The sequence below is a fragment of the Talpa occidentalis genome, unplaced genomic scaffold, assembly GCF_014898055.3.
Source record: "Talpa occidentalis isolate TD23 unplaced genomic scaffold, MPIMG_talOcc4v2.1 talOcc4.2, whole genome shotgun sequence".
NCBI lineage: Eukaryota > Metazoa > Chordata > Mammalia > Eulipotyphla > Talpidae > Talpa > Talpa occidentalis.
In genome coordinates this window covers 133,383-158,503 of record NW_023602073.1, presented here as the reverse complement: position 1 = coordinate 158,503, position 25,121 = coordinate 133,383, and the positions used below count along the sequence as shown (strand labels likewise).

General features: G+C 43.1%; 1 protein-coding gene across 5 annotated transcripts in view; it reads right to left on the bottom strand.

Annotated features, from left to right (window-relative positions):
- Window positions 1–925, bottom strand: part of LOC129146354 (zinc finger protein 271-like) — a 32,839-nt gene extending 31,914 nt beyond the window's left edge. For all 5 annotated transcript variants that reach the window (XR_008552925.1, XR_008552924.1, XM_054698217.1 and 2 more), the window contains exon 1: window positions 535–925. Coding sequence is in view for 3 of the 5 variants with exons in the window: in XM_054698217.1 (XP_054554192.1) it covers window positions 535–549 (15 nt within the window). In the remaining 2 variants the exon portion in view is untranslated. The remainder of the gene's footprint in view (window positions 1–534) is intronic.
- Window positions 926–25,121: the final 24,196 nt, after the last annotated feature.

The following is a 25,121-nucleotide window of genomic DNA, read 5'->3' as shown; positions in this document are numbered from 1 at the left end:
CAGACCCCCTGAGAGAAGAGCAGGGGCAGGGATGTAAGGACGCCCCACTGGACTCAACGTCACACGTGCCAAGACTGACGCCTGCATGAAAGTCTCTGAGAGTGGCCTGGGACACAGGATAGGATTTCAGCAACTGCACAGAAGCCTTAAAAATTCAGTTGTCCTTTTCAAATGACTCGTGGCTCCTTCACCCCCATCTGCACTCGGGTCCTCAGGCCCATCCTCCTCCTCCTCCCTCACCCCCACCTGACCAGCGCAGAGCTGGGAAGTGTTTCTGTCCAGCGGGGTGAAGAGCCACAGGCCACACCTTCAGCGTCATCAACGGAGACCCAGGTACAGACTCTGCGCTGCGGGAGCACCAGGGCAGAGCCCCATCTCCACGCACGCTGGACATGGGAAGGGCCTGGACCTACGCCACACCTTTCCCTGGTGAGGAATGTGTCCCTGCAGAAAACTCTGTTTCTAATGTGCATGTCCGGGGATGAACTCGCATAAAGTCAACGCACCGCGAGCTGAAGCCAACACGCCACTCACCAGAGATTCGTCCATGGTCGCTGCTCTCACAGACGCGCGAGGGCTCGGGAGCGGCGCTGGGGGGCGCTGGGGTCCAGCACAGAGGACGGAGGCGGCTGCCGGGGTCCGGAGTCTCCTGGCCAGAGCCCGCCACACGCTGCCTGGAGACACCAGAGAGTCACCGCGTGTGGCAGCGGGTGGCACTTCTAGCAGGGCAGGAAGGGCCCCGAGTCCACGCGCGGCAGAGCCTGGGCGGACGGTTCCCCACAACTTAGTAAAAGGTGACACTGCCCACTGCCTGCGCCACGGTCACGCAGGAGCAACCGTCTCAGAGCTGAGGAGTCGCTGCAGAGTGTGGACTCGACTTCCAGCGAGACGACGCCCGAACGCACTGTTCTGCCAGGACACCCCGGCCGTGGCTCCGCGCAATACCCCCCCACCCGCCCCCTCAGAAACGCAGCCTGGCTCTCCCCTCCCTCACCGCCCGACTTCTGGGGAGCCCAGAGGAGTCAGCGCGCATGCGCACATGCGGACCCGCGCATCCCCGGCCCCCGCCTCGGGAAGACCCCGGCAGCGTCCGGGGTCAGGGCCGGGCGGCCGCGCCGGGGACACCCCGGAAAGGCCGGGACGTTCTCCCCAACGGCCTCCGCCCATCCGCGAGCGCCGGCGGGAATCGGCTCCAAAGCGCCCGAGTCCACGCGGCCGGGGCCCCCGCTCGCCCGCGCCCCCAACCCCCCCAACGCCTCCGCTCGCCCGAGCCCGGCCTCCCCGGACAAACCCGCACTCACCTCGGGGCGCCCCGGCGCTCGCGGAGGCGCCGGAACTTCCGGACGGGCGGGGGCGGGGCCGCGCCTGCGCAGATCGCGGAAGGCCCGCCCACAACCCTCCGCGGGAACCACGGGGCTGGAGACTACATTTCCCACAACCCCTTGCGCAGCCCGTCTGGCCGTCGTTGGGGTGGAGTTTCGGCCTGCAAGTGGGAGGAGTGGAGGTTGAGGAGAACGGGCGGGTGGGCGAGGCCCATGAATACTGCGGGGCCCATAACGGGTTCAGGGCTCTGAGGGAAGAGAGCTCAACAGGGCCGCCCTGGGCCTGAAGGGGTTAAGCACCGCGCTGACTCAGAAGCTATCCGCCCCTCCACAGCAGGGAGCTACCCACAGGGCAAGGCTGACCTCTCCTGTCCTGCCTGCTGCTCCCCTCAGCAGTGTATTTCTGTCTGTCTGCCTGTTCTGCGCCCCTCTCTCTCTCTTGTGAATCCGCCCCATCTCTCTCTCTCTCACACACACATACATACCCCTTTGGCCTGCACCCCAGCTCTTGTATGAATTAATTTAAAAAATATACATAAGTTCACATATAGTCTAAATAAGACATTCAGATTCCAAGACACATTTCATCAAAATCAAGATTCAGGTATTTAAGAAGCATCTTGACCTTCTGATATCAGGATCACAGAGTCGGTGTTCAACATAAAGATGCTTTGCTTAGCTAATGTGAATGCACAAGAATTCCACGCTGTTATGAAAAGCTCACCTGCTCCTTCATCACATGCTTGTGAAGATTTCTTTTGGCAACAACGTCCAATAATATTCATTGTCTCCATTACTACCATGAAGAAACATGAGGATATTAATAAACTGTTAGTATATTCCCTAAAGGAGAAAATGATGAAATAAGTTGAACTTCAGCATTTTTCTGTGTCTAATTTTTATGCCCACAACGAAGTCCACGACTCCTCTGGGTGATTTAGATCAATCTTTTCAGTCAGCCACAAATAGCATATCCATTTAGATTTTCTTCATCCATGATACATGACACCATCATAAATGTACCCAAGCAATTAAGATGTAAAGAAACTCATCAACTGGAGAGGGTCCCTTAGATGTTTGATGCATGAAAGTCAAATACATGACTCCACGTACATACCAGGAGAAAGCCATAGCATGAAGTGATTTAGGGCTGAATTATATTCATCAGGTCTCTTCACAATATCTCAAGTATGGTTGATAAAAAAAGGACAAAGAAAATAACTATATAGGACCCCAAACCATCGTCTTGAACTCTTATTTTTTTTTTAAAGATTGATTTTATTCATTTAGGCATACAAGAACAGAGGGGTAAGCCACAAGTGTAGGGGGTGAGAGGATTCCCCAAAGACAGAGTGCAGAGCAGAACAAGCAGATTGACTGAAACATGCTGCTGAGGGGAGCAGCAGGTAAGTGAGGAGAGGTCTGCTGTTTCATGTGTCAGCTCCCTGGCCAGGGACCAAATCATGCTGCAGCGGCTGCTGACAGCTCCATAGTGCTGTGACTTAACCCTCTGCACCAACAATAAGGCCCTCAGACTTTTCAATTATCCTAATATTTGGTGTTTTAATGTTGGCTTATGCTCCATAACAATTTTCTGACTTAAGGAATGTAAAGTGTTTCTCACTTCCTACTGTATTGCAATATCTTAATATGAATCTAAATTGCATTATAAATTACTTAATCATATTTTCACTTCTTTCGAGTTTCCAGTAAGAAAATGTGGTGGTTTCAAAATTCATATTTGGACAAACCACTCATCACTTTCCATTTACAGTTTCCCTTGGTTTACACTCTCTGATGTTTACGATGATCTGACTTCTGGTTAATCACTTTGACACTCTGGTTAAACTTCTGGACTTCTGGTTAAAGACACCAAAGTTGGGTCCTCACTGGTGGCACAAGGGGATAAGACACAACCTATGTAGCTATACGCATCCACTGCAGTACGAGTTGGATTCCCAGTCAGGGAGCTACCCACATGGTGCAGAAGACCCCTCCTGTCTCGCCTGCTGCTCCCCTCAGCAGTGTATTTCAGTCAATCCGCCTGTTCTGTTCCCCACTCTGTCTCTGATGAATCCTCTCACACACCCCCACCTCTGGCAGATACCCCAGTTCTTGCATGCATAATAAAATAAATCTTGAAAAAAAGAGAATAAAGTAATAAAATTGACTTCACAATTTTAACATTTCTCTCTGATGTGAATTCTCTAATGTAGAGTAACACTTGACTTGCGGTGAAAGGCTTTGCCACGTTCTTCACATTTGTAAAGTTTCTCCCCAGTATGAATTCTGTGATGCTGATTAAAAGTGATGGATGGTAGAAGGCTTTGCCTACATTCTTCACATCTCGAAGGTTTCTCCCCTGTATGAATTCTATGATGCCGAGTAAGACATGACTTATTGTTAAAGGCTTTGCCACAATCTTCACAATTGTAAGGTTTATCTTCAGTATGAATTCTGTGATGCTGACTAAGATAGTTAAAGGCTGACAGTTGGTTAAAGGCTTTCCCACATTCCTCACATCTGTAATGTTTCTCCCCAGTATGAACTCTCCGATGTCAGGAAAAGTGACACAGCACAGGAAGGTGTTACCACAGTCAGGACGCGTGTAGGCTTTTCTCCAGCATGAATCCTTAGATGGCTTGTCAGCTGTGGATGGCAATACAAGGCTTTACCATGCTCTTCACACTTGTGAGGTTTCTCTCTGTGATGTTCAGTAAGTCTTGGGAACCACTTGGTAGTTTTGCCATACACTTTACAATTGTAGAGTTTCTCATGAAGTATATGATGCTGGAAAAGTATTGAGGACTCCTCAATAGGACCCTGTGTAGATTTTTCATCTTCCTTTCTAATTCTCTGATGTCGACAATGACATGACTGAAAGTTTAAATCTATCCCCACATTGCCAATGTTTTGAATAGTCATTTGCATGATGGACTAGGGGACTTCCCATATGTTCCCACATTCTTCTCAGAGATTGTGTCTTGTTAAAAATGTCACATGGATCTTTGCTAACAGAAACATATTTATCTCTACCTGCAACAGACGTAAAATGGAGTTTCACCCAACATGGTTTACACGCAGCATCACTTTGTACAGGAGGAACTGTGTTATGGATAATTGTCCCTTATTGGGAATCTTCATTGCAACAACCCTTGTGCCCTTCACATGCCTCTTGACATGTCTGGTCTATCAATAATTGTAAATTCTCACAGGTGCCGATTCCATCTCCTCCCGGTCCCACATTTAGCAACAAATCTTCTGTGCCTGACTGTGGCATGGAGACCTGGTTGTCTTGAGAAGACAGGTCAGGAAGACAACGAGGAATAACTACCCCACGCACAGCACTCAAGACAAAATACTTAAATATTTAAGACATAAAATAAACACCATATAAAGACCCCCGACATGATGTTTGGATAGGTAAATCAGCACGAGACAGCAACACACAGGCTTATGCGGAGGTAACATCCTTAGGGAAAGGTAAGTACACAGCAAATACAGATATAACCCGATAGTCAAAATATTGTTTCTGCTTCAGAATTTGGAAATATGGCACCAAAAAAAAAATCATAGATTCATGTTAGAGAATACAAATATCATGAGATATAATTTGTGATGTCAGTAGGGGTAGAAATGTTAAAGAGTGGAGTTTTGGTATGCAGCTGAAGTTACATGGTTTTCACTTTAGAAAAGACTGTCATAACTTTTCAACATGCTATGGAATCCCCATGAGAAAAAAGATATTGTAAAATACAATGAAAAGAAATGAAAACAGAGACTGATGTGATGTGTACATAGGTTGGATGACAATGCTTTACAATGTTTGTAAATAATATTACAAACCAATATACCTCCATTACCATCAAAATGTGTGAAAGTGGAGGGAAATCACCAACAAGAGCGAGGAATTAAAGCATATAAAAAAGGTCAAAAAATATACAGTGATGCAGTAGGTTGGAGATGGGGTATAAAATGGCTGAGAATACTGCATCCGCAGTGGCGCAGCGGTTGAGCGCTGGGTCGCAAAGCTGCCTGCAGCCTCTGCAGCGCCAGTTACATCTCAGGCCACCAGCGAGGGTCCCACATGGCGCTCAGACCTCTCCTGCCACTCGCTGCTCCCCTCAGCAGTGTACTTTGTCAGTCTGCTTTTCTGTTCTCTGCTCCGGTTCTGGTGAATTCTCTCACCCTCCCGTGCTTCTGACTGCACCCCGTGCTTGAATAAATAATAAATAAATCTTAAAAAAATTTAAAAAATAAAATGACTGAAAATAGAGGAATCACTCTTTAATAAGGTTAACGCCTCCCTTTCAGTAATGCTTTGGTGTAAATAAAGTCCACAATACAATGACAAATGTGTCTGAATGAATTAAAAATAACACCAATTCAATCTTACCTATATGACCTTCAACATAGCCTTCAGCGCACCATGTGGAATGTAAGGATGGAACTACATTCTGTGAAGACTAATCATGAAAATGGAGCCGTGTAGGGGCGTCCCCGGTGGTGCAGCAGTTGAGCGCTGGGTTGCGAAGCTGCCCGCGGCCTCTGCGGCACCTGTTCGATCCCCAGTTGCTCCCCGGTTCAATCCCCGGCTGCTCCCCGGCCACCGAAGGAGGGTCCCACATGGTGCGCAGACCTCTCCTGCCGACCGCTGCTCCCCTCAGCAGTGTACTTCGGTCCTTCTACCTCCTCTGCTCCCTGCTCTGGCTTTGGTGAATTCTCTCACCCTCCTGCGCTTCTGACTGTACCCAGTGCTTGTATAAACAAAACACAAACAAACAAATAAATAAATAAAACATGGGGCCTCCCTGGTGGCGCAGCGGTTGAGCACTGGGTTGCGAAGCTGCCCGCAGCCTCTGCAGCGCCGGTTCGATCCCCGGCTGCTCCCCGGCCACCGGAGGAGGGTCCCACATGGCGCGCAGACCTCTCCTGCCGCCCGCTGCTCCCCTCAGCAGTGTACTTCTGTCCTTCTGCCTGCTCTGCTCCCCGCTCTGGCTCTGGTGGATTCTCTCACCCTCCCGCACTTCTGACTGTACCCAGTGCATGTATAAACAAAACAAGCAAACAAACAAACAAACAAACAAATAAATAAAGCATGCCTCTATTAAAAAATAAATAAATAAATAAATAAATAAATAAAACATGCCTCTATTAAAAAAAAATACAAAAAAAGAAAATGGAGCCGTGTTGATCATCCTAATGATATGATCTGAGTCTAAAGCATCACAGAATGAAAAGAATGACCCCAGAAATTAACAGAAAAATACCTGTATTGAGAATTCATTGTACTGTTACCTATACACTAAGATGAGGTCCTGAATGTGTGCGGCAAACAAAGACAGAACTCAATGCAGAAGATGAAAACAATAAAATCAAGAAGAGGTTCAAGGCCCAATTGCAATTGGAAGGAAAATAATGTTATAAACTCAGGAATCAGAGTTGACAAGCAGGGGTGAAAAAGAATTCAAAAAGAAAGATGTGGTATATAGACAGGATGAAATACTACTGAGCTATGAAAAAGGATACACCTGGCCATGTACAACAACAACAATGGAATGCTGGGGGAGGAATATGCTCAGTGAAAAGAATCAGAAGGAGAAAGACTTACTGGTTGAATACACTCCTATTTGGACTTTGGAAAAACAAGGCAAAGAAACTGACAATACAAACCAAAATAAACTCTAGAAACAGGACTGCAGAATGAGGGTACAAAGAGGGAAGGACAGTGGGTATGGGTACAAAAGTGACAGGGGATTCAAAGATTTATGGAGAAGCCCACAATGCACTGGTGGTGGGTGTGGTGGTGACAGACATCTGAGGATATGAGAATCTATTCCCTGAATCACGAAGAGTGAGGTAAACCCATGGTTCCTTGATTCCAAAAAACTAAGCAATACTGAGAAAACATTGCAACAAAGCAAACTCCCCAAAACATGTGATTCAGAAAACAATACTAAGAGGTAAATTTAAAGCATTAAACAATTACACTAGCAGTAAGAGAGTTCTCAGTTGAGCAACATAACTTCATACCTCTAGGAATTAGTAAAAGAACAATTTTAGCTCCGTATTGGCAGAAAGGAAGATATTTTAAAAAAAATAAGAAAAAAATAAATAGAACATTATGGCCAAAAAGCAGGTGCTTCTCTATGAAAGAAAGTCTGGAGTTTGAAAGATGAACAAAATGGATAAAACCTAAGTTCAATTCAGTAAGAAGGAAAGGCAGAGGACTCAAGTGTCAGAGAGGAGACGCTCCCAGGGAGAGCAAGACTAAGACTCCAAGACAAAACAGGAGCATGTCTGCAACCCCGGAAACAGAGCTTCCCAGACATTTAGGATGCTCTCCTGTGGACCAGCTGTATCCTCTGCCGGATTCATTCCACCTACCTGGGAGGAGGACGGGATTTGCTCTTCTCTTCACATCCCAGGGCTCCGTTTTTTTGCTCCAGCAAGATGACCAGCTCGGGCGTAGACACACCAAGACCTGTTTATTAGGACAGATGATATGAGATGTCCTGGAGATTCTCAAATTCCCAATACAGTATTGTGTTCAGTAAAGGGGACAGTATAGAAGGTTCTGGAAAAGGATCACTGCAAATACTTTTTCTGACAGCACCTTTACCAGAAATTATTGAAATTTTCATATCCTAAGAACCATTTCTAAACCTCTGAGTCCTAGCAATGTGATAGAGAAGCTGTGATTTTGCTTGTAGCAATACCGCTTAAGTCATTTATTTTCTTGAATGAGCACTCATACAGAGAGCAGGTTGCAGATCATCCTAAGACAGGAGAAATTTAAGCCATGATGAAACATCATGAGACTTTCCAACAAACCCACTGTTTTTCTTTAAAATAGGGACCTAAAAGTATCCGACAATTCTGGGCATCCCTGGAGCACATCCACACGCGGTACAGGAAACACTGAGGGCAGATGAGGAAATCTAGAGGGATATTCTCCTCACCCAAGGACACCACATTTCTGTAAGTCTCTAGCATCACGTCCCTGTACAATTTCCACTGCAGCTGGTCCAGAACATCCTGCTCCTTGTGTGAGAATTCGATGGCCACATCTCTGCAGGTCAAGGGTTCCTGAAATCAAAATATACAGTTACTACATGGCCACCAGCAGAACTCTAAATAGAACACAAGGTGGAAAGAGAGTTGTGAGGGGCCCCATGGTGGCACAAGGGGTTCAGTCTCAGCACTATGAAGCTATGACAACCATTGAAGGCCAAGTTTGATCCCTGACCGGGGAACTGACTCACATGGTGCAACAGACCTCTCCTGTCTTGTCCACTGCTCCCCTCAGCAGTGTATTTCAGTAGATCTGCCTGTTCTGCTAACCACTCTGTCTCTGGTACATCATCTCACCCCCCAAACCCTCACCTCTGGCCCATACCTCACCAATTTATGTATAAGTAAATAAATCTTTAAAAAAAAGGGGGAGACCTGGTTCTGAGAAAGAAGAATGCCCTTACGCAGCGAGATCCATGTTTACAAAGGAACAGTCTAAAGCACCCACTGAGTCCAGAGGATCACATATGCCCACGAAACCACCGTATACGCTATAATTTCGGTGACGTCAAATCTGACCCAGGGCACATATCTGTACAACAAGAAGACAGGACAATTGAAAAATTCATAGTAGAAATGGAGATGAAAGACTGAAAGGAAATTGTAGGTAATGATCAAATACTAAGCAAAGTGACAACAAAAAAGATCAAATTTTTAAAGATTTTTTTAACTTATGCATACAACAGCTGTGGTACAGGTCACAGGTGCGGGAGGTGAGAGGAGTCACCAGAGAGACAAAGTGGGGCGCAGAACAGGCAGAGTGACCAAAGTACACTGCTGAGGGGAGCAGCGGATTAGACGGGAGAGGTCTGCTGCGCCATGTGGGCAGCCTGCGCCATGTGGGCAGGGATCGAACTCGTGCTGCAGGGGTTGCGGACAGCTTCACAGTGCTGTGCTTAACCTTTGCCCCACCAGGGAGACCCCGTTCCCACAGCATTCATTAGACTCATGCATGAACCAGATATAATTCTCTGAGCTTTTAATATACTTCATCTTTTATGTGACCATTTCCTCAAACACCCACGAAATTACAGACCAGGGTTTTCCCTACAGATCTGAGCTAAAATGAATCAGAGAGGACGTGAAATGAATGAGCACGGCAGGTTTTGTAGCCGACAAGAATGGTTTGGTTAAAAAAGGGAAAGACACAGGACACAGTATATAATGTTACGTTTCAATTAATAAAAATGGGACCACATACACACTACATGGATGAATGTAGTCTTGTCAACGAATTCAAGATTATTCAAATGCTATGAAGGAAACCGAGCTGTGGGTGACACTATGTGCATACTTCAAACCCACTATGTAGACATACAACGTGGAATCCATTATAATAAGAGCTACTGGTTTTGAGTGTAATTTCTCAAAGAAATGATACATTATATAGGTTCAACTATTTTAAAATTTTACTACAATTCAATACATGATAACATTTTTGGTTCATTTCTCTGGAAGCATAAACAAGCTATGAGAGAGAACGTGTGTGAAATGACTGGCATTTCCATTGAAATTCACACCGAAAGGAATGAAATAACTGTGACTGTACCTTTCAAGTGAAAGAAGGAGGTGAGGGACCTGAACCCTGAAAATTAAAAAAACTCTATTAAAGGAAATAAAAGACACAGAGAAATACAAACATGTCCCATCCTCCTAGGTGGGGAGAATTAACATCGTAATTGACCTTATTGTCTAGAGCAATTTACAAACTTATGCAATACCTACCAAATACCAGGGATGTTTTTTATAAGGAAATAGAACAATCCCCACATTTATATGAACCCACAGAAGGTCCCAAATAGCAAAAAATCTTGGGAGAAAAGAAGAAAATATTAAGTATCACATTTACTGACTTCAAAATATATATAACGCCAACTGTAATCAAAATATTATTTTACTGGAACAAAACCAGAACTCAGAGCAATGGAAGGCAACTAAAAACCCAGAGAGCAAATATGAAGAGTTCAATCTTGGACAAAGGAGCTAAAATCATACAATTCAGACAAGACAGCCTCTTTAATAAATAGTACTGGGATGTGCCCCCCTGGCGGCCTAGGGGTTTAGAGTCAGTGCTATCACGGCTATTCCAGGCCAGAGAGCTGACCCCCATGTGGCACAGCCGACCTCACCTGTCCCTCTCACTGATTCCCCGAGCAGTGTATTTCAGTGGATCTGCCTGTTCTGCTCCATACTGTGTTTCTGGCGAATCTTCTCAAACCCTGAAAATCTGCTCTACACCCCAGTTCTTCTATGCATCAAAAAATAAATACATACTTTTAAAAAATGGTGCAGGGAAACATGAATAATGACTTGCAAAAATAAGAACCAAGACCCATTCAAAACTCCATACAGGGCCTCCCTGGTGGCACAACATAAGAAGGTATCCATAGCCACTGCAGCATGAGTTCGATCCCCAGCTAGGGAGCTACCCATATGGTGCAGCAGACCTCTCCTGACTCGCCCGCTGCTCCCCTCACCAGTGCATTTCAGTCAGTATGCCTGTTCTGTTTCTCACTCTGTCACTGGTTGAGATACATATTGAATTCTCTCACCCCCTACACCTCCGGCCTGTACCCCAGTTCTTGTATGTATAAATAAATAAATCTTTAAAAGAAAAACTCCATACTGAAAACTGATTCCAAGTGGATTAAAAGTTTGGACATAAGAGCCCAAAGCATGAAGCACTGAAAGAAAATTAAAGGGTAAACTACAGAACAGCTGCTGCAAAATGTATGAGGGAACACAACCCCAACACCAAGGGAAACAAAAGCCAGTTTCATAACTGGGACAACACCAAATCTAAAAGCTTTTAGAACTCAAAAGAAACCAGCACAGAAACAGAAAGGCATCCAACAGAATAGAACACATGCAACACATCTGACAAGGGGTTCATCCCAAAATTTGTAACGTTCCCACCCAGTGCGAAAAACCAACCAATGAGTCAATTGAAAAGGGCAAAGGAAATAAACACTTTGCTAAACAGGAAATTCCAAGGTCCAACAGACATAGGAATGTTCACCTTAATTTATTGTAAGAGAAATGTCAATTAAAACTGCACTGAGATGCCACCTCAACACTTGAGAATGGTCCAAATAAAAAAGAGTGAAATAAACAACGCTGGAGAGGGCGCAGAGAAAAGGGAGCTCTCACCCACGGCTGGTGGCCATGAGAGTTGGACAGTCCCTGCAGAAAATCGGGCAAAAAATTCTTAAAAAAATAAAAACGGAAACCACTGCAGCACAAGTTCAATTCCTGGCTGGCCAGGGAGCAACCCACATGGCGGGACAGACCTCTACTGTCTTACCTACTGCTCCCCTCAACAGTGTACTTCGCTCTGTCTGTTCTGTTCCTCACTCTGTCTTTGGTGAATCCTCTCCCCTTCCTGTGCATCTGGACTGTACCCCGGTTCTTCAATAAGTAAATAAATTTAAAAAATAAATAAATAAAAGTCAAAAAAGAATGAATTAAATCTTTTTTAAAAAATCAGTTGACTTTATTAAAACCTGCATTAGATTCACATATAGTCTAAATATTTAAATATCACTGTATGCTCCATGTTCAAAATAAAAATGCAGGCATTTAAGAAGCATTCTTGTTCTTTTGAAACCAGGATCCCTAAGTTGGTGGTCAAGAGAGTCATTACTTAGCTACTGTGCATGCACAAATTCTATGCCCACTACAGGACAGTCACCTGTTCTGTCATCATGTGTCTGTGAAGATTTCTTTTGGCAATCAAATAATATTCATCTCTCTATTACTACCATAAAGAAACATCACAATTTTAATGAACTCTGCATTTTTTCAAGGAGTCATTCATGATATGATTTGACGTGTTCCTCTGTCTGACTTCAATGCCAAAATAAGATGCAGAACTCTTTTTGGTGATTTAGATCAATGTTTTGAGTCAACCTGAAGCAGCATGTCCATTCATATTTTCCTGAGACATGGCACGATACTGTCCAAAATGTACCCTACAAGTTAGATATGAACAAATCCATCTGTTAGGACAGTCTCTTAGATGTTTGAGACAGCAAAAAAAATCAAACGCCTGACTTCACATACACAAGGGGACAAAGCCAGAGAATGAAGTGATTGAGAGCTGAATTACATTCATCACCTCTTTATAATATCTCAAATATGACTGATAAAAAGTACGTGGAATGTAACTATACTGGTCCCCAACCCAGTCTTGGACATTTAAATGATACTAATACATACTTAGTGCTTTAATGTTGGATTATGCTCCATAAAAATATCTAATTTAAATATCAGTTAAGTTTTTGAAATATTATTGTATTGCAATTTTTAATGTATATTTAGAGTTGATTATTATATGACAACTTACATTTACATATCTTTACTTCTTTAAATTCTAGCATGAAAATACGGTGCTTGCAAAATATCTATTCGTACAAACCACTCATCACTTTACATTGGCAGGTTTCTCCCCAGTAAGCATTCTCTGATGTGCAGAGTGATTTGACTTCCAGTTAAACAGATGGCCACATTCTTCACATTTTGAACATTTCACTCTTACACGAATTCTCTGATGTTGAGCAAGTTTTGATTTCTACTTAAAGGCTTTGCTGAATTCTTCACATTTATAAGCTTTTCTTTCACATTTGTATGAATTCAGTGACGATGAGTAAGACTTGACTGCTGGTTAAAGGCTTTCCCAAATTCTTCACATCTGTATGTTTTCTCAGCATTATGAACTCTCTGGTGTTCAGAAAGGTGACACAGGTAGAGAAAGGCTTTACTACAGTGTGGACATGTGTAAGCCTTTCCTCTAGTGTGAATCCTTACATGTTTAGTGAGCTGTGGATGCCAACAAAAGGTTTTACCACACTCTTCACATTTGTGCCATTTCTCTCTCTGATGTTGAGGGAGTCTTGTTAGCGTTGCCATATCCTTTACAGTTGCAGGGATTCTCCTGAAATGTGTGATGTTGGAGTAGTTTTGAGGACTCCTCAGTATGATCCCATGTGGATTTTTTTTATCTTCCCATTCGCATCTCTGATGTTGAGTACTATTTGACTCAGAGTATGCACCTGTCCCATATTCACAATGTACTGAATGATTATTGCATGATGGACTACGGGACTGCCTTATATGTTCTAACTGTCTTCTCAGAGAATATGTATTGTTAAAAATCTGATAGAGATCTCTGCTTACATCAACACCCTTATCTATGCAAGGAACAGACATAAAATGCGGCTTGACCCAAGACGTTTCACACACATGATCTCTCCTTGTGGGAAGAGTTGTATTCTGGGTCATTGTTCCAGCTTGGCTATCTTCATTGCAACAAATGCTCTGCCCTTCAATTGATCTTTGGCGTGTCTAGTCTTCCACTAATTGTAAATTCTCAAAGGCACAGATTCCATCTCCTCCCAGTTCCATATCTGGAAGCAAATCTTCTGTGCCTGACTAGGGCATGAGGACTTGGATGTCATGAGAAGAGAAGGCTGGAAGAAAGCAAGTGACTATTTTCCACATTTACAGCACTCAAGACAAAATACATTCAATGCATATTCTATAAAATTAATATCAAGTAAAGGACATAGGCATGATGTTAGAATAGGGAACACTATGACTTTGCTCCTCCTATAAAGCCGAAAGGATTCTAGACAGCACCACAAATGTTTATGAAAAGGTACTGTCCTTAGGGAAAGGTAAATACAAAGAAAATATAGAAAATTGCATGATATAGTCCTGCAGTAAAAATATTGATTCTGCTTGAGTATTTGGAAAGGCCACATCAAAAATACCCATGGAATTCTGTTCTGGAATACACGATGTAGTGAAATGTTGTAATGGCAACAATGTTGGTGTAGGGTAGGAAATGTTAAAAAGTTGAGTTTTCCTGAGTGCAACTGAACTTACATTCTTTTCAGTTTCTAAAAGGTTTCATAGCTTTTTTTTGGGCCTCCCCTGGTGGCGCAGCGGTTGAGCGCTGGGCTGCGAAGCTGCCTGCAGCCTCTGCAGCACCGATTCGATCCCTGGCCACTGGCAAGGATCCCACATGGCACAACAGACTTCTCCTGCTGTGCCCACTGCTCCCCTCAGCAGTATACTTCGGTCCTTCTGCCTGCTCTGCTCCCTGCTCTGGCTCTGGTGAATTCTCTCACCCTCCCATGCTTCTGACTGTACCCAGTGCTTGTATGAATAAATAAATCTTTAAAAAAAAAATAAATAAAAATAAAAGGTTTCATAGCTTTTTAATATGGCATGTAATGCACATTGTAACAAAAAGACACCAGGAGAACACATGGGAGGGAAATGAACACGGAGCATGATGTCCTGTGCACACAGGCTAGATGACAATACTGTACACAACAAATACTATTATGAATCAATATACCTCACTAAGCATAAAAAATATGATGACAGGGCCTCCCTGGTGGCGCAGCGCTTGAGCGCTGGGTTGCGAAGCTGCCCGTAGCCTCTGCAGCGGTGGTTCGATCCCCAGCTGCTCCCCAGCCACTGGAGGAGCGTCCCACATGGCACGCAGACCTCTCCTGTTGCCCGCTGCTCCCCTCAGCAGTGTACTTCGGTCCTTCTGCCTGCTCTGCTCCCCGATATGGCTCTGGTGAATTCTCTCACCCTCCAGTGCTTCTGACTGTACCTAGTGCATGTATAAACAAAAACAAACAAACAAAAAAAAATATGCCTCTATTAAAAAAAAAAAAACATGATTGCATATTACACAAAAATCACCAGACAAAAAATGAGAAAGGAATAAAAGCATGTCACCCAAAGTCAAAGAAACACAAGATGCAATCGAGAGGAAATGAGGTATGAAAAAGGCTGATCAGAGGGGCGGAGCAACATGGCGGCGAGGAGACGCTGCGAGTAAGATCTCCCATTAAAAAAAGTTAATAGGGAGGAAAAGCGGCAGGTCCCAGTGAGAACTGGGACACGGAAGATAAACGGGTGACTCCAGCAAACTACCTGAAGAAGAAAGTGGCCATAAAAGAGGACTAGAAGGGAGGAAAGCGCAGACCCCTGCTCCCCTCCCCCGCCCACAGAGGCGGCACTCTCTGACCGGCAGAGAGGGAGAAAAACAACAAACCAAAACAACCAACAAGAACAAACGACGCAGCAAGCGGGACTGTGAGTGGAAAGGAACTATTGCAGCCACCACACCCCGTGAACGGGAGCTGAGGCGAACCCTGCAGGATCCGCCGCGGTGGTGAGGGAACGGCTCAGGGCGCCATTAGAGAAGAACAAAGACCCCGGGAGACGCGCACACAGCCCGGGCTGCCGGTAAGCTGGCGCGGAAACGCGGCGCGCTCGGGGAGCTTGAAAAGCAAGTGCAGACCGGAATCGCGGCTGCCCAGGTACCCGCGCCTGCGACCTAGGCTTGCGGGGAGACAACCTAGGCTTGCGGGGAGACGCGGGAGGTCCTCACTGAGGTGAAGGTCCCTCCCTGAGTGAGCAGGAACCAGGCACCCGGGCACGGGAGCGGTGCAAAAGGCGCCATTCCTGCGCCACTGAACTGGGCTACAGCCCGCGTCCTGGAACTGAGGGCTTTGAACTGAGACCCGGGGCACGAAAATTCGGGGCGTGGGTTCTCCACGACGGTGGGGCACAAGGCAGACACAGCACCCCAAAGCTGTTGAGGTGTACCCTACCATTCCCGCTCTGTTCCCTGTCCCACGGGGTGGGGGGGACGAAAAACAGCCCCCCAAGGACAATAGGAGAGATCTCTGGCGCCACCTAGTGACCAGGAAAAAAAAAAGTCACTAACACCCCATAGAACAGGAAATTTCTTAAGACTGCTTGAAAAGGGCAGAAGGCTTCTGCAGTGGCCAGCCGGGAAGTTATTCCACGCCAGGCCCCTTCCTACCAGCAGTCTGAGCCCACAGAGGGAGCAGGCACCCACGTCCGGGGCAGACCGGGGGCGCAGAAGAGTGTGCCTGAAACCGGAGGCGCAGGGACTGCATCCCGCTTCGCCATTTGAGAACAGGGACATTTCTTCAGTAAAAACTGCCTAAAACCAGCAGAAAGCTCCCCCAGAAGACAGAGATGGCTCCTAGAAGAGCCAGAGGGGAGCGGAGAAGTTCACCCAAGATGTCAGTCAGTCCGAGCAACACAGTGTCCCAACGCATACGACAAATTAGAAAACAGACAGTAGGGAGTAGAAGAACCACACGCAACCTAAAAACTCCTCAGGAAAGAAGCACACCACAAAAAGAAAACCACTCCCCAGATTGCAACGACAGCAACTTGGAAGAACTTCTGAGCCTTCCAGAAAGAGAATTTAAAATTGCCATGATTAAAAAAGTGATAGATCAGAAGAAGGAAATTGAGTCCCTAAAGAGGGAAGTAAGAGAAATGCAGGAGATCAAAGAATTAATGGAGGAACTAAAGAACTCTGGGAAAAGCAATGAAAGCAGAATAGATGAAATGGAAGAACGAATAAGTAATCTTGAAGACACAGAAATAAAAAGAACCAAAACAGAAAAGGAAAGAGAAGTACGAAGGAAAAAGAATGAAGAAAGACTTCGGGAACTATCTGACTCCATGAGGAAAGGAAATATAAGAGTTATAGGAATTCCAGAAGGAGAGGAGAGAGATGTAGGAACAGAGAAAATATTCATGGATATAATTGAAGAGAACTTCCCAAATGAGAAGAAGGAGCTGAAAATTGATATACAAGAAGCAAGAAGAACACCAAACTTCCACGACGAAAGGAAAAACACAGCAAGACACATAATAGTAAAGCTCCCAAGAATCCAGGACAAGGAAAAAATAATGAAGCTGACAAGAGGGAAGAAACAGATAACATTCAAAGGAAAACCAATCAGGCTGACATCAGACTTCTCTGAAGAAACACTACGGGCAAGGAGAGAGTGGAGGGACATAGTCAACAGACTCCAAGAAAACAGATGCCAACCAAGAATACTCTATCCCGCAAAGCTCTCTTTCCTCCATGAAGAAAGAATATGGACCTTCCCAGACAAAGAGAAACTCCGGAATTTCATTGCGACTAAACCCCCACTCCAAAAAATACTACAAGGAATCCTAAAGCCAGAACCTCAGAGGGACGAATAACAACGAAAGAAGACCAAAAAAAAAAAAGTTATTAAAAGAATAAATAAATAAAATCAAAGGAAAGACAAACATAATGGCAAATACAGATGCTAACATATCAATATTAACTCTAAATGTAAATGGACTAAACTCTTCAATAAAAAGACACAGAGTTGCAGCCTGGATTAAGAAACAAAACCCAACCTTTTGCTGTCTCCAGGAAACACATTTAGCTACAAAAGATAAAAATAGGCTCAAAGTCAAAGGATGGAAAACAATCCTACAAGCAAATGGGCCAAAAAAGAAAGCAGGAACAGCTATACTTATATCAGATAAAACAGACTTCAAACTCAAAAAAATAAAAAGAGACCCCAATGGTCACTACATTATGATTAAGGGGACAATACTTCAAGAAGAAATAACACTCATTAACATATACTCACCAAACGAAAGAGCACCAAAATATATCAGACAACTGTTGTCCTCTCTGAAAACAGACATCAGAGAAAACACATATGTAGTGGGAGACTTCAACACACCACTATCAACAATGGATAGATCAACAAGACAAAAAATAAGTAAAGAAACTAAAGCTCTAAATAAGGACCTAGAGCATTTGGGCTTAACAGACATCTATAGAACACTAAACCCAAAAAAAACGGAGTACACATTTTTCTCAAGTGCACATGGATCATTCTCCAGGATCGATCACATACTGGGGCACAAGACAAACATCAACAGATACACCAAGATTGAAATCATACCAACCATCTTTTCTGACCACGAAGGCATCAAACTAGAAATAAATCATAAAAAGAAGGCAAGGAACTATCCTACCTCATGGAGATTAAAAGCCACACTACTGGAAGACCACTGGACTAACGAGGAGATCAAAGAAGAAATTAAAAAATTCTTTGAATTGAATGACAAGGAGGACACCAATATCCTAAATGTATGGGATGCAGCAAAAGCAGTAATAAGAGGAAAATATATAGCAATAGAAGCTCACATCGAAAAACAAGAAAGAACTCAAAGAAACAACCTAATCTCGAAGCTCAAAGATCTAGAAAAAGAACAACAAAAAACCCCAGAACCAGTAGAAGAAAAGAAATAATAAAAACCAAAGCAGAAATAAATGAAATTGAAACTAAAAAAACAATCCAAAAGATCAATGAAACCAAGAGCTGGTTCTTTGAAAAAATAAATAAAATAGACAAACCCCTAGCCAGGCTCACAAAGGAAAAAAGGGAGAAAGCACAAATACACAGAATCATAAATGAAAGAGGAGAAATCACAACGGACACAGCAGAAATCAAAAGAATAATCACTAACTACTATGAACAGTTATATGGAAACAAGTTCAACAATCTAGAGGACATGGACAAATTCCTACAACTCTACAATCACCCAAAGCTAGATAAAGAAGAAATAGAACACCTAAACAGACCAATTACAAGCAGCGAAATTGAAATGGTAATTAAAAACCTCCCCAAAAACAAAAGCCCAGGACCTGATGGATTTACAAATGAATTCTACCAAACATTCAGAGACGAATTAGTGCCTATCCTTCACAAACTCTTCCAAAAAATTGAGAAGGAAGGGACAATACCAAACACGTTCTATGAAGCCAATATTACACTAATACCAAAACCAAATAAGGACAACACAAAAAAGGAAAACTACAGGCCAATCTCCCTAATGAACACTGATGCAAAAATCCTCAATAAAATTTTAGCTATCAGAATCCAACAATGTATCCATAAGATAATTTACCACGACCAAGTTGGATTCATTCCAGGGGCACAAGGATGGTTTAACATCCGAAAATCAATCAACGTTATCCAACACATCAACAAAAAGAAATATAAAAACCATATGATAATATCAATAGATGCTGAGAAAGCTTTCGACAAAGTGCAACACCCATTCATGATAAAAGCCCTTGAAATTCTTGGGATACAAGGAACATACCTCAACATCATAAAGGCCATCTATGAGAAGCCAACAGCCAGTATCATTCTCAATGGTGAAAAGCTGAAAGCAATTCCATTAAGATCTGGAACAAGACAAGGATGTCCACTCTCACCACTGCTTTTCAATATAATACTGGAAGTCCTAGCCAGAGCAATAAGACAAGAGAAAGACATCCAAGGAATCCAAATAGGAAAAGAAGAAGTCAAACTATCACTATTTGCAGATGATATGATAATATACATAGAGAACCCCAAAATCTCCACAGAAAAACTAATTCAACTCATCAATCAATTCAGTAAAGTGGCAGGATACAAAATCAACACACAAAAGTCAGTAGCCTTCCTATACACAAACAATAAATCTGAAGAAGAAGAAATCAAAAAAACCACCCCTTTTATTATCGAAACAAAAAAAATCAAATATTTGGGAATAAATCTAACAAAAGAGGTAAAGGACCTATACAAAGAAAACTATAAAACACTGTTAAAAGAAATAGAAGAAGACACAAAGAAATGGAAAGACATCCCCTGCTCATGGATTGGAAGAATAAACATTATTAAAATGGCCATCCTACCAAAAGCAATATACAGATTCAATGCTATTCCAATCAAAATCTCAATGGCATTCTTCAAAGAAATAGAACAATTATTGATGAAATTCATATGGAATCACCAAAAACCCCGAATAGCCAAAGTTCTACTGAAAAAAAAAGAAGGAAATGGAGGCATCACACTCCCAGACTTCAAACTATACTACAAAGCCATAATCATCAAAACTGCATGGTATTGGCACAAGAACAGACATACAGACCAATGGAATCGAATAGAAAATCCAGAAATAAACCCACAGATTTATGGTCAACTAATCTTTGACAAAGGAGCAAAGACTATGCATTGGAGCAAAGAAAGTTTGTTCAATAAATGGTGCTGGGAAAACTGGGTCGCTACATGCAAAAGAATGAAGCTTGACCACTACCTCACACCATACACAAAAATCAACTCAAAATGGATTAAAGAACTAGACATAAGACCTGAAACCATAAAATACATAGAAGGAAATATAGGCGAAACACTACGGGATTTGCACATCAAAGACATCTTTACAGACACATCACCCAAAGCAGTGATAGTGAAGAGAAAGATAAACAGCTGGGACTACATCAAATTAAAGAGCTTCTGCACAGCAAAAGAGACAATAACAAAAACAAAGAGAAACCCCACCAACTGGGAGAACATTTTTGCACCCAACACTAATGATAAAGGACTGATCACAAAAATCTGCAAAGAGCTGATGAGACTCAGCAACAACAAAGAAAATAATCCAGTCAAAAAATGGGCAGAAGAGCTAAAAAGAAACTTCTCTGAAGAGGAAATGCAAATGGCCAACAGACATATGAAAAAATGTTCAACATCACTTGTAATCAGGGAAATGCAAATCAAAACTACCATGAGATACCATCTCACACCAGTGAGAATGGCACATATTAAAAAAACTAGCAACAACAAATGTTGGCGAGGATGTGGAGAAAAAGGAACTCTTGTGCACTGTTGGTGGGAGTGCAAACTGGTCCAACCACTATGGAGAGCTGTGTGGAGATTTCTGGACCTACTAAACATAGAGCTTCCATATGATCCAGCAATTCCACTCCTAGGTATTTACCCAAAGGACACAGAAACATCAATTCCAAAGAGCACCTGCACTCCTATGTTTATAGCAGCACTGTTTACAATAGCTAAGCTTTGGAAACAGCCCAAATGCCCAAAAATAGATGACTGGATCAAGAAGATGTGGTACATATATACCATGGAATATTACTCAGCATTCAAAAAAGATAAACACATGCAATTTGCAGCAACATGGATGGCACTGGAAGGGATCATGCTCAGCGAAATAAGCCAAAAAGAAAAAGAAAAATACCGGATGGTCTCACTCATAGCAGGAATCTAGAAAACTTAAATAAGGGACCAGGAAAATGAATATAAGAAAGTGAAAATCAAAATCAACAAAAAACTATGAACCAGAGACACTTGTTGGGGGGTGGGGGGCGGGAGGGGAAGGATTGGGGTCAGAATGGGGCGTTTGCAATTGTATGGGGGAATATAAAAATAAAATTTAATATTAAAAAAATAAATAAATAAATAAATAAATTAAAAAAAAAAAAAAAGAAAAAGGCTGATCATATAGGAAACATTTTTAAATAACAATACCTGGGCCTCCCTTTCTGTAATTAGTTTGTTCATAAATGAAAAAAATTCCACACTGAAATGACAATGTGTCTGAATGAATAAGAAAACGACACCAATACAATCTTATCCACATCACACCCACCAAAGATTTAAGTGCACCATGAAGAATGGAAGATGGAACTATAAGCTGGGAAAAGTGATAATCAAATATGGAGCTGTGTTGTACACACTGATATCAGAAGAATAAAAACTGAGTCAAAACCATCACAAAATGCAAAGAAGATCACAACAATAGAAAAGGACATATTTTGGATAGTCATTAAAAATATTCCATATGCACTAACGTGAGGTCGCTGAATGTGTGCAGACCGCACAGGCAAGACTGAATGCAGAAGAGGAAGATAATACAATTCTAGGAGAGGTTCCAGCCCCACTGCGATTAGAAGGAAAATAATAATGTAAGTTCAAGAAGTTGAGTTGATCAATAGGGCCAAATTTAAATCTGAAAGCAAGATGCAGTTCATATACATGATAGAGTAGAGACAGCTAAGCTATACAAAAGGATGAACTCAGGCTATTTGCAACAACAGGATGGAGCATAGCAGGACGATTAAGCTAATGTAGAAAATCAGGAGAAAGACGTTCGCTGGATCACTTCACTCCAATTACAAATCTGGAGAAACAAAATAAAGGAACTGACAAACCAGAACAAACTCCAGAAATATGACTGGAGAATTGTGGGTATTACAGAGGAATGGAGAGTGGGTGTGGGTATAGAGTTGGGAGGGCATTCAAAGATCTATGGAGAGGGCCCACGAGTGCACTGGTGCTGAGTGTGTTGGTGACAGACCTCTGAGGAGATGAAACTCTATTCCCTAAATCAAACGTTACCTCGATTTAAAAATTAAAGAATATATCGAAAATATGGAGATGAAATAAATTTCCCAAAAACTGTGGACTCAGAAAACGGTAAGATGTAAAATTCAAGCACTGACACACTAACAATAACATGGATCTCAGCTGCTTAAATTAACTCCACAACTCAAGAAACTAGAAAAGGAACAATCTAAGCTCTAAATTTCCACAAAGAAGGACATTTCAAAATAAAGAAATACATAAAGGTAACATCATGGCAAAAATGTTTGGGCTTCTCTATGAACAGAAATCTGGAATTTGAAAAAAGCAATAAATTTAACAAAATGATAGTTCGATTTACTAGAAAGGAAAGGCAGAAGAGCAAGAAAATCAGAAGTGAAACCCATAAAGATATTTTCTTAGTTTTTATGTCTCCTTGGCACTGGCTACAGTCATCTGCAGACGTTTTCAAAGGGATGTACTTCCCTTCATGGCAGGAAGAGACCTTTCTGTCAATTCTTATTTAAATGTTATATCAAGCACTGCTCAGAATGACAGCATATGCAGCAAACTCTGCCTCATCTTTTGTCCAACTTTCTCCTGCTCATCGAAGGAAAGAAAGTTCTACATCCAGCCTGTGGCCGTCACTGTGAAAGGCTTTCTGCACATCCTTCTGACATCAACACTCCTTGGCTGCTACTGGAGTCACTGCAATCCTTGGTCCCTATTTCAACGTAATTCATAGCAGCTCTAGTTTTTATCGAGTATGTTAGTTGTACTATATCATCCTTTCACTGATGCTTTTGCTTTCTTCCAGATGATTTCCACGAGAAGGTGGAATTGCACAGATCAAACTCCTCCCAAGGTATGAGCCCCAACCTGAAACTCTTGGTTCCATGGCTATAGAAACCACAACCTTAGGTTTCCCCTCCCATGCCAGAACATCCCGTCCCTCACTGAAAGATTTCTGGGTTCTCCTCAGCCTCACAAATGACTCATGTGGGTGGTCACAAGGCTTGCCTCTGAAACACGACTCATGTTCTCAATAACTCTCCAGTCAAGCCCCTCTATCAGTTTTGAGTCAGTCACCTGGTAAATGACATCCCCAGTAGCCACACACAACCTCTAGCCCAGACTGCATACACGACACACGAGAACTACATACACGACATGTCCGTGCAAACCATGCATCTCACCCGAGCTCTTCAAAGACTTCACCTCCCTAATGATGCCTTTGGAGCACACACTGTAAAATAACTTTTTCCACTTTTTCTCTCTCATCATGGTTAAACAATCTCTATGGCTTGATCTATTTAATATATGTATTTGTTACATTTTCTTTTTTTAAAAAAAATTTATTTGTTTTATGCATACAAAAGCTGGGGTACAGGCCAGTGGTGCAGGGGGTAAAAGGATTAGCCAGAGACAGAGTGGGGAGTAGAACAGGCAGGGATTGAAATACACTGCTGAGGGGAGCAGCAGACGAGTCAGGAGAGGTCTGCCGCGCCATGTGGATAGCTCCCTGGCCGGTCGGGGATGGAACTCCTGCTGCAGAGGCCACAGATAGCTTCACAGTGCTGTGCTTGACCCCTTGCACCACCAGGGAGGCCCACATTTTCCTTTCTCACAGCATATCACTTCAACAAAGCAAAAACCACTTCCGTGATTACTGTTCTTATCCCCACTCATAGATAATTTATCACTGTCAAAAACATACCATGAACATACTGTGTGAAAAAACAAAGGCCTGAGGCCTCCCCGGTGGAGCAGCGGTTGAGTGCTGGGTTGCGAAGCTGCCCGCAGCCTCTGCAGTGCTGGTTCGATCCCCGGCTGCTCCCCGGCCACCGAAGGAGGGTCCCACATGGCGCGCAGACCTCTCCTGCCGCCCGCTGCTCCCCTCAGCAGTGTCCTTCGGTCCTTCTGCCTGCTCTGCTCCCCGCTCTGGCTCTGGTGAATTCTCTCACCCTCCCGCGCTTCTGACTGTGCCCAGTGCTTGTATAAATAAACTAATTAATTAAAAAAACTAAGAAACAAACAAAAAAAAACAACAACAACAAATGTCCGGAGCCGCCTGGAGCATGCGCCGTGTTGCGCAACACACGTGCCATTAATTAGTTTTCGCTTTACCGTTTGCCTGCTGAGAAACCACAGGTGTTTCCTATTAATCAAATGAGACTGGGAGGTACGATGGGAGGAGCTACCAGGATATAAGAAGAGAACCACGAGAAGGTCGAGAATTATTGCGAGAGGTCATTGAGAGAGGTTATTGCGAGAGGAGCAGAGAGAAGGTCAGGGAAGTAAGAAAGTCAGGGAAAAGAAAGTTATGTAAAAGTAGTAAAAGGAAAAATAAAGAAGTAAACGCTAGCGTCAAGTCGTCAAGCCCCTCATTTCAATCCTCAGCTCTTCTCTTCCTGTGCCTCTGAACCCCGCGGGTCGGGACAACAAATGCCTGAATAAGTACCTTAAATAAAACAGTCAGTGAGAATAAACTAATAGAGAGAACAGAGAAAATGGGACTACTGGAGAATAGTAGGGACTGCATACTGGTGAAGTACAACATTGACAACCATTAAAAAAAAGAGCAGGAGGACATCTAGGAGAGAGCTTAGTGGAAACTGAATAAAGAATCACTTTGATAAATGCAGATAAACTCCAATGTTTGGACACTGGA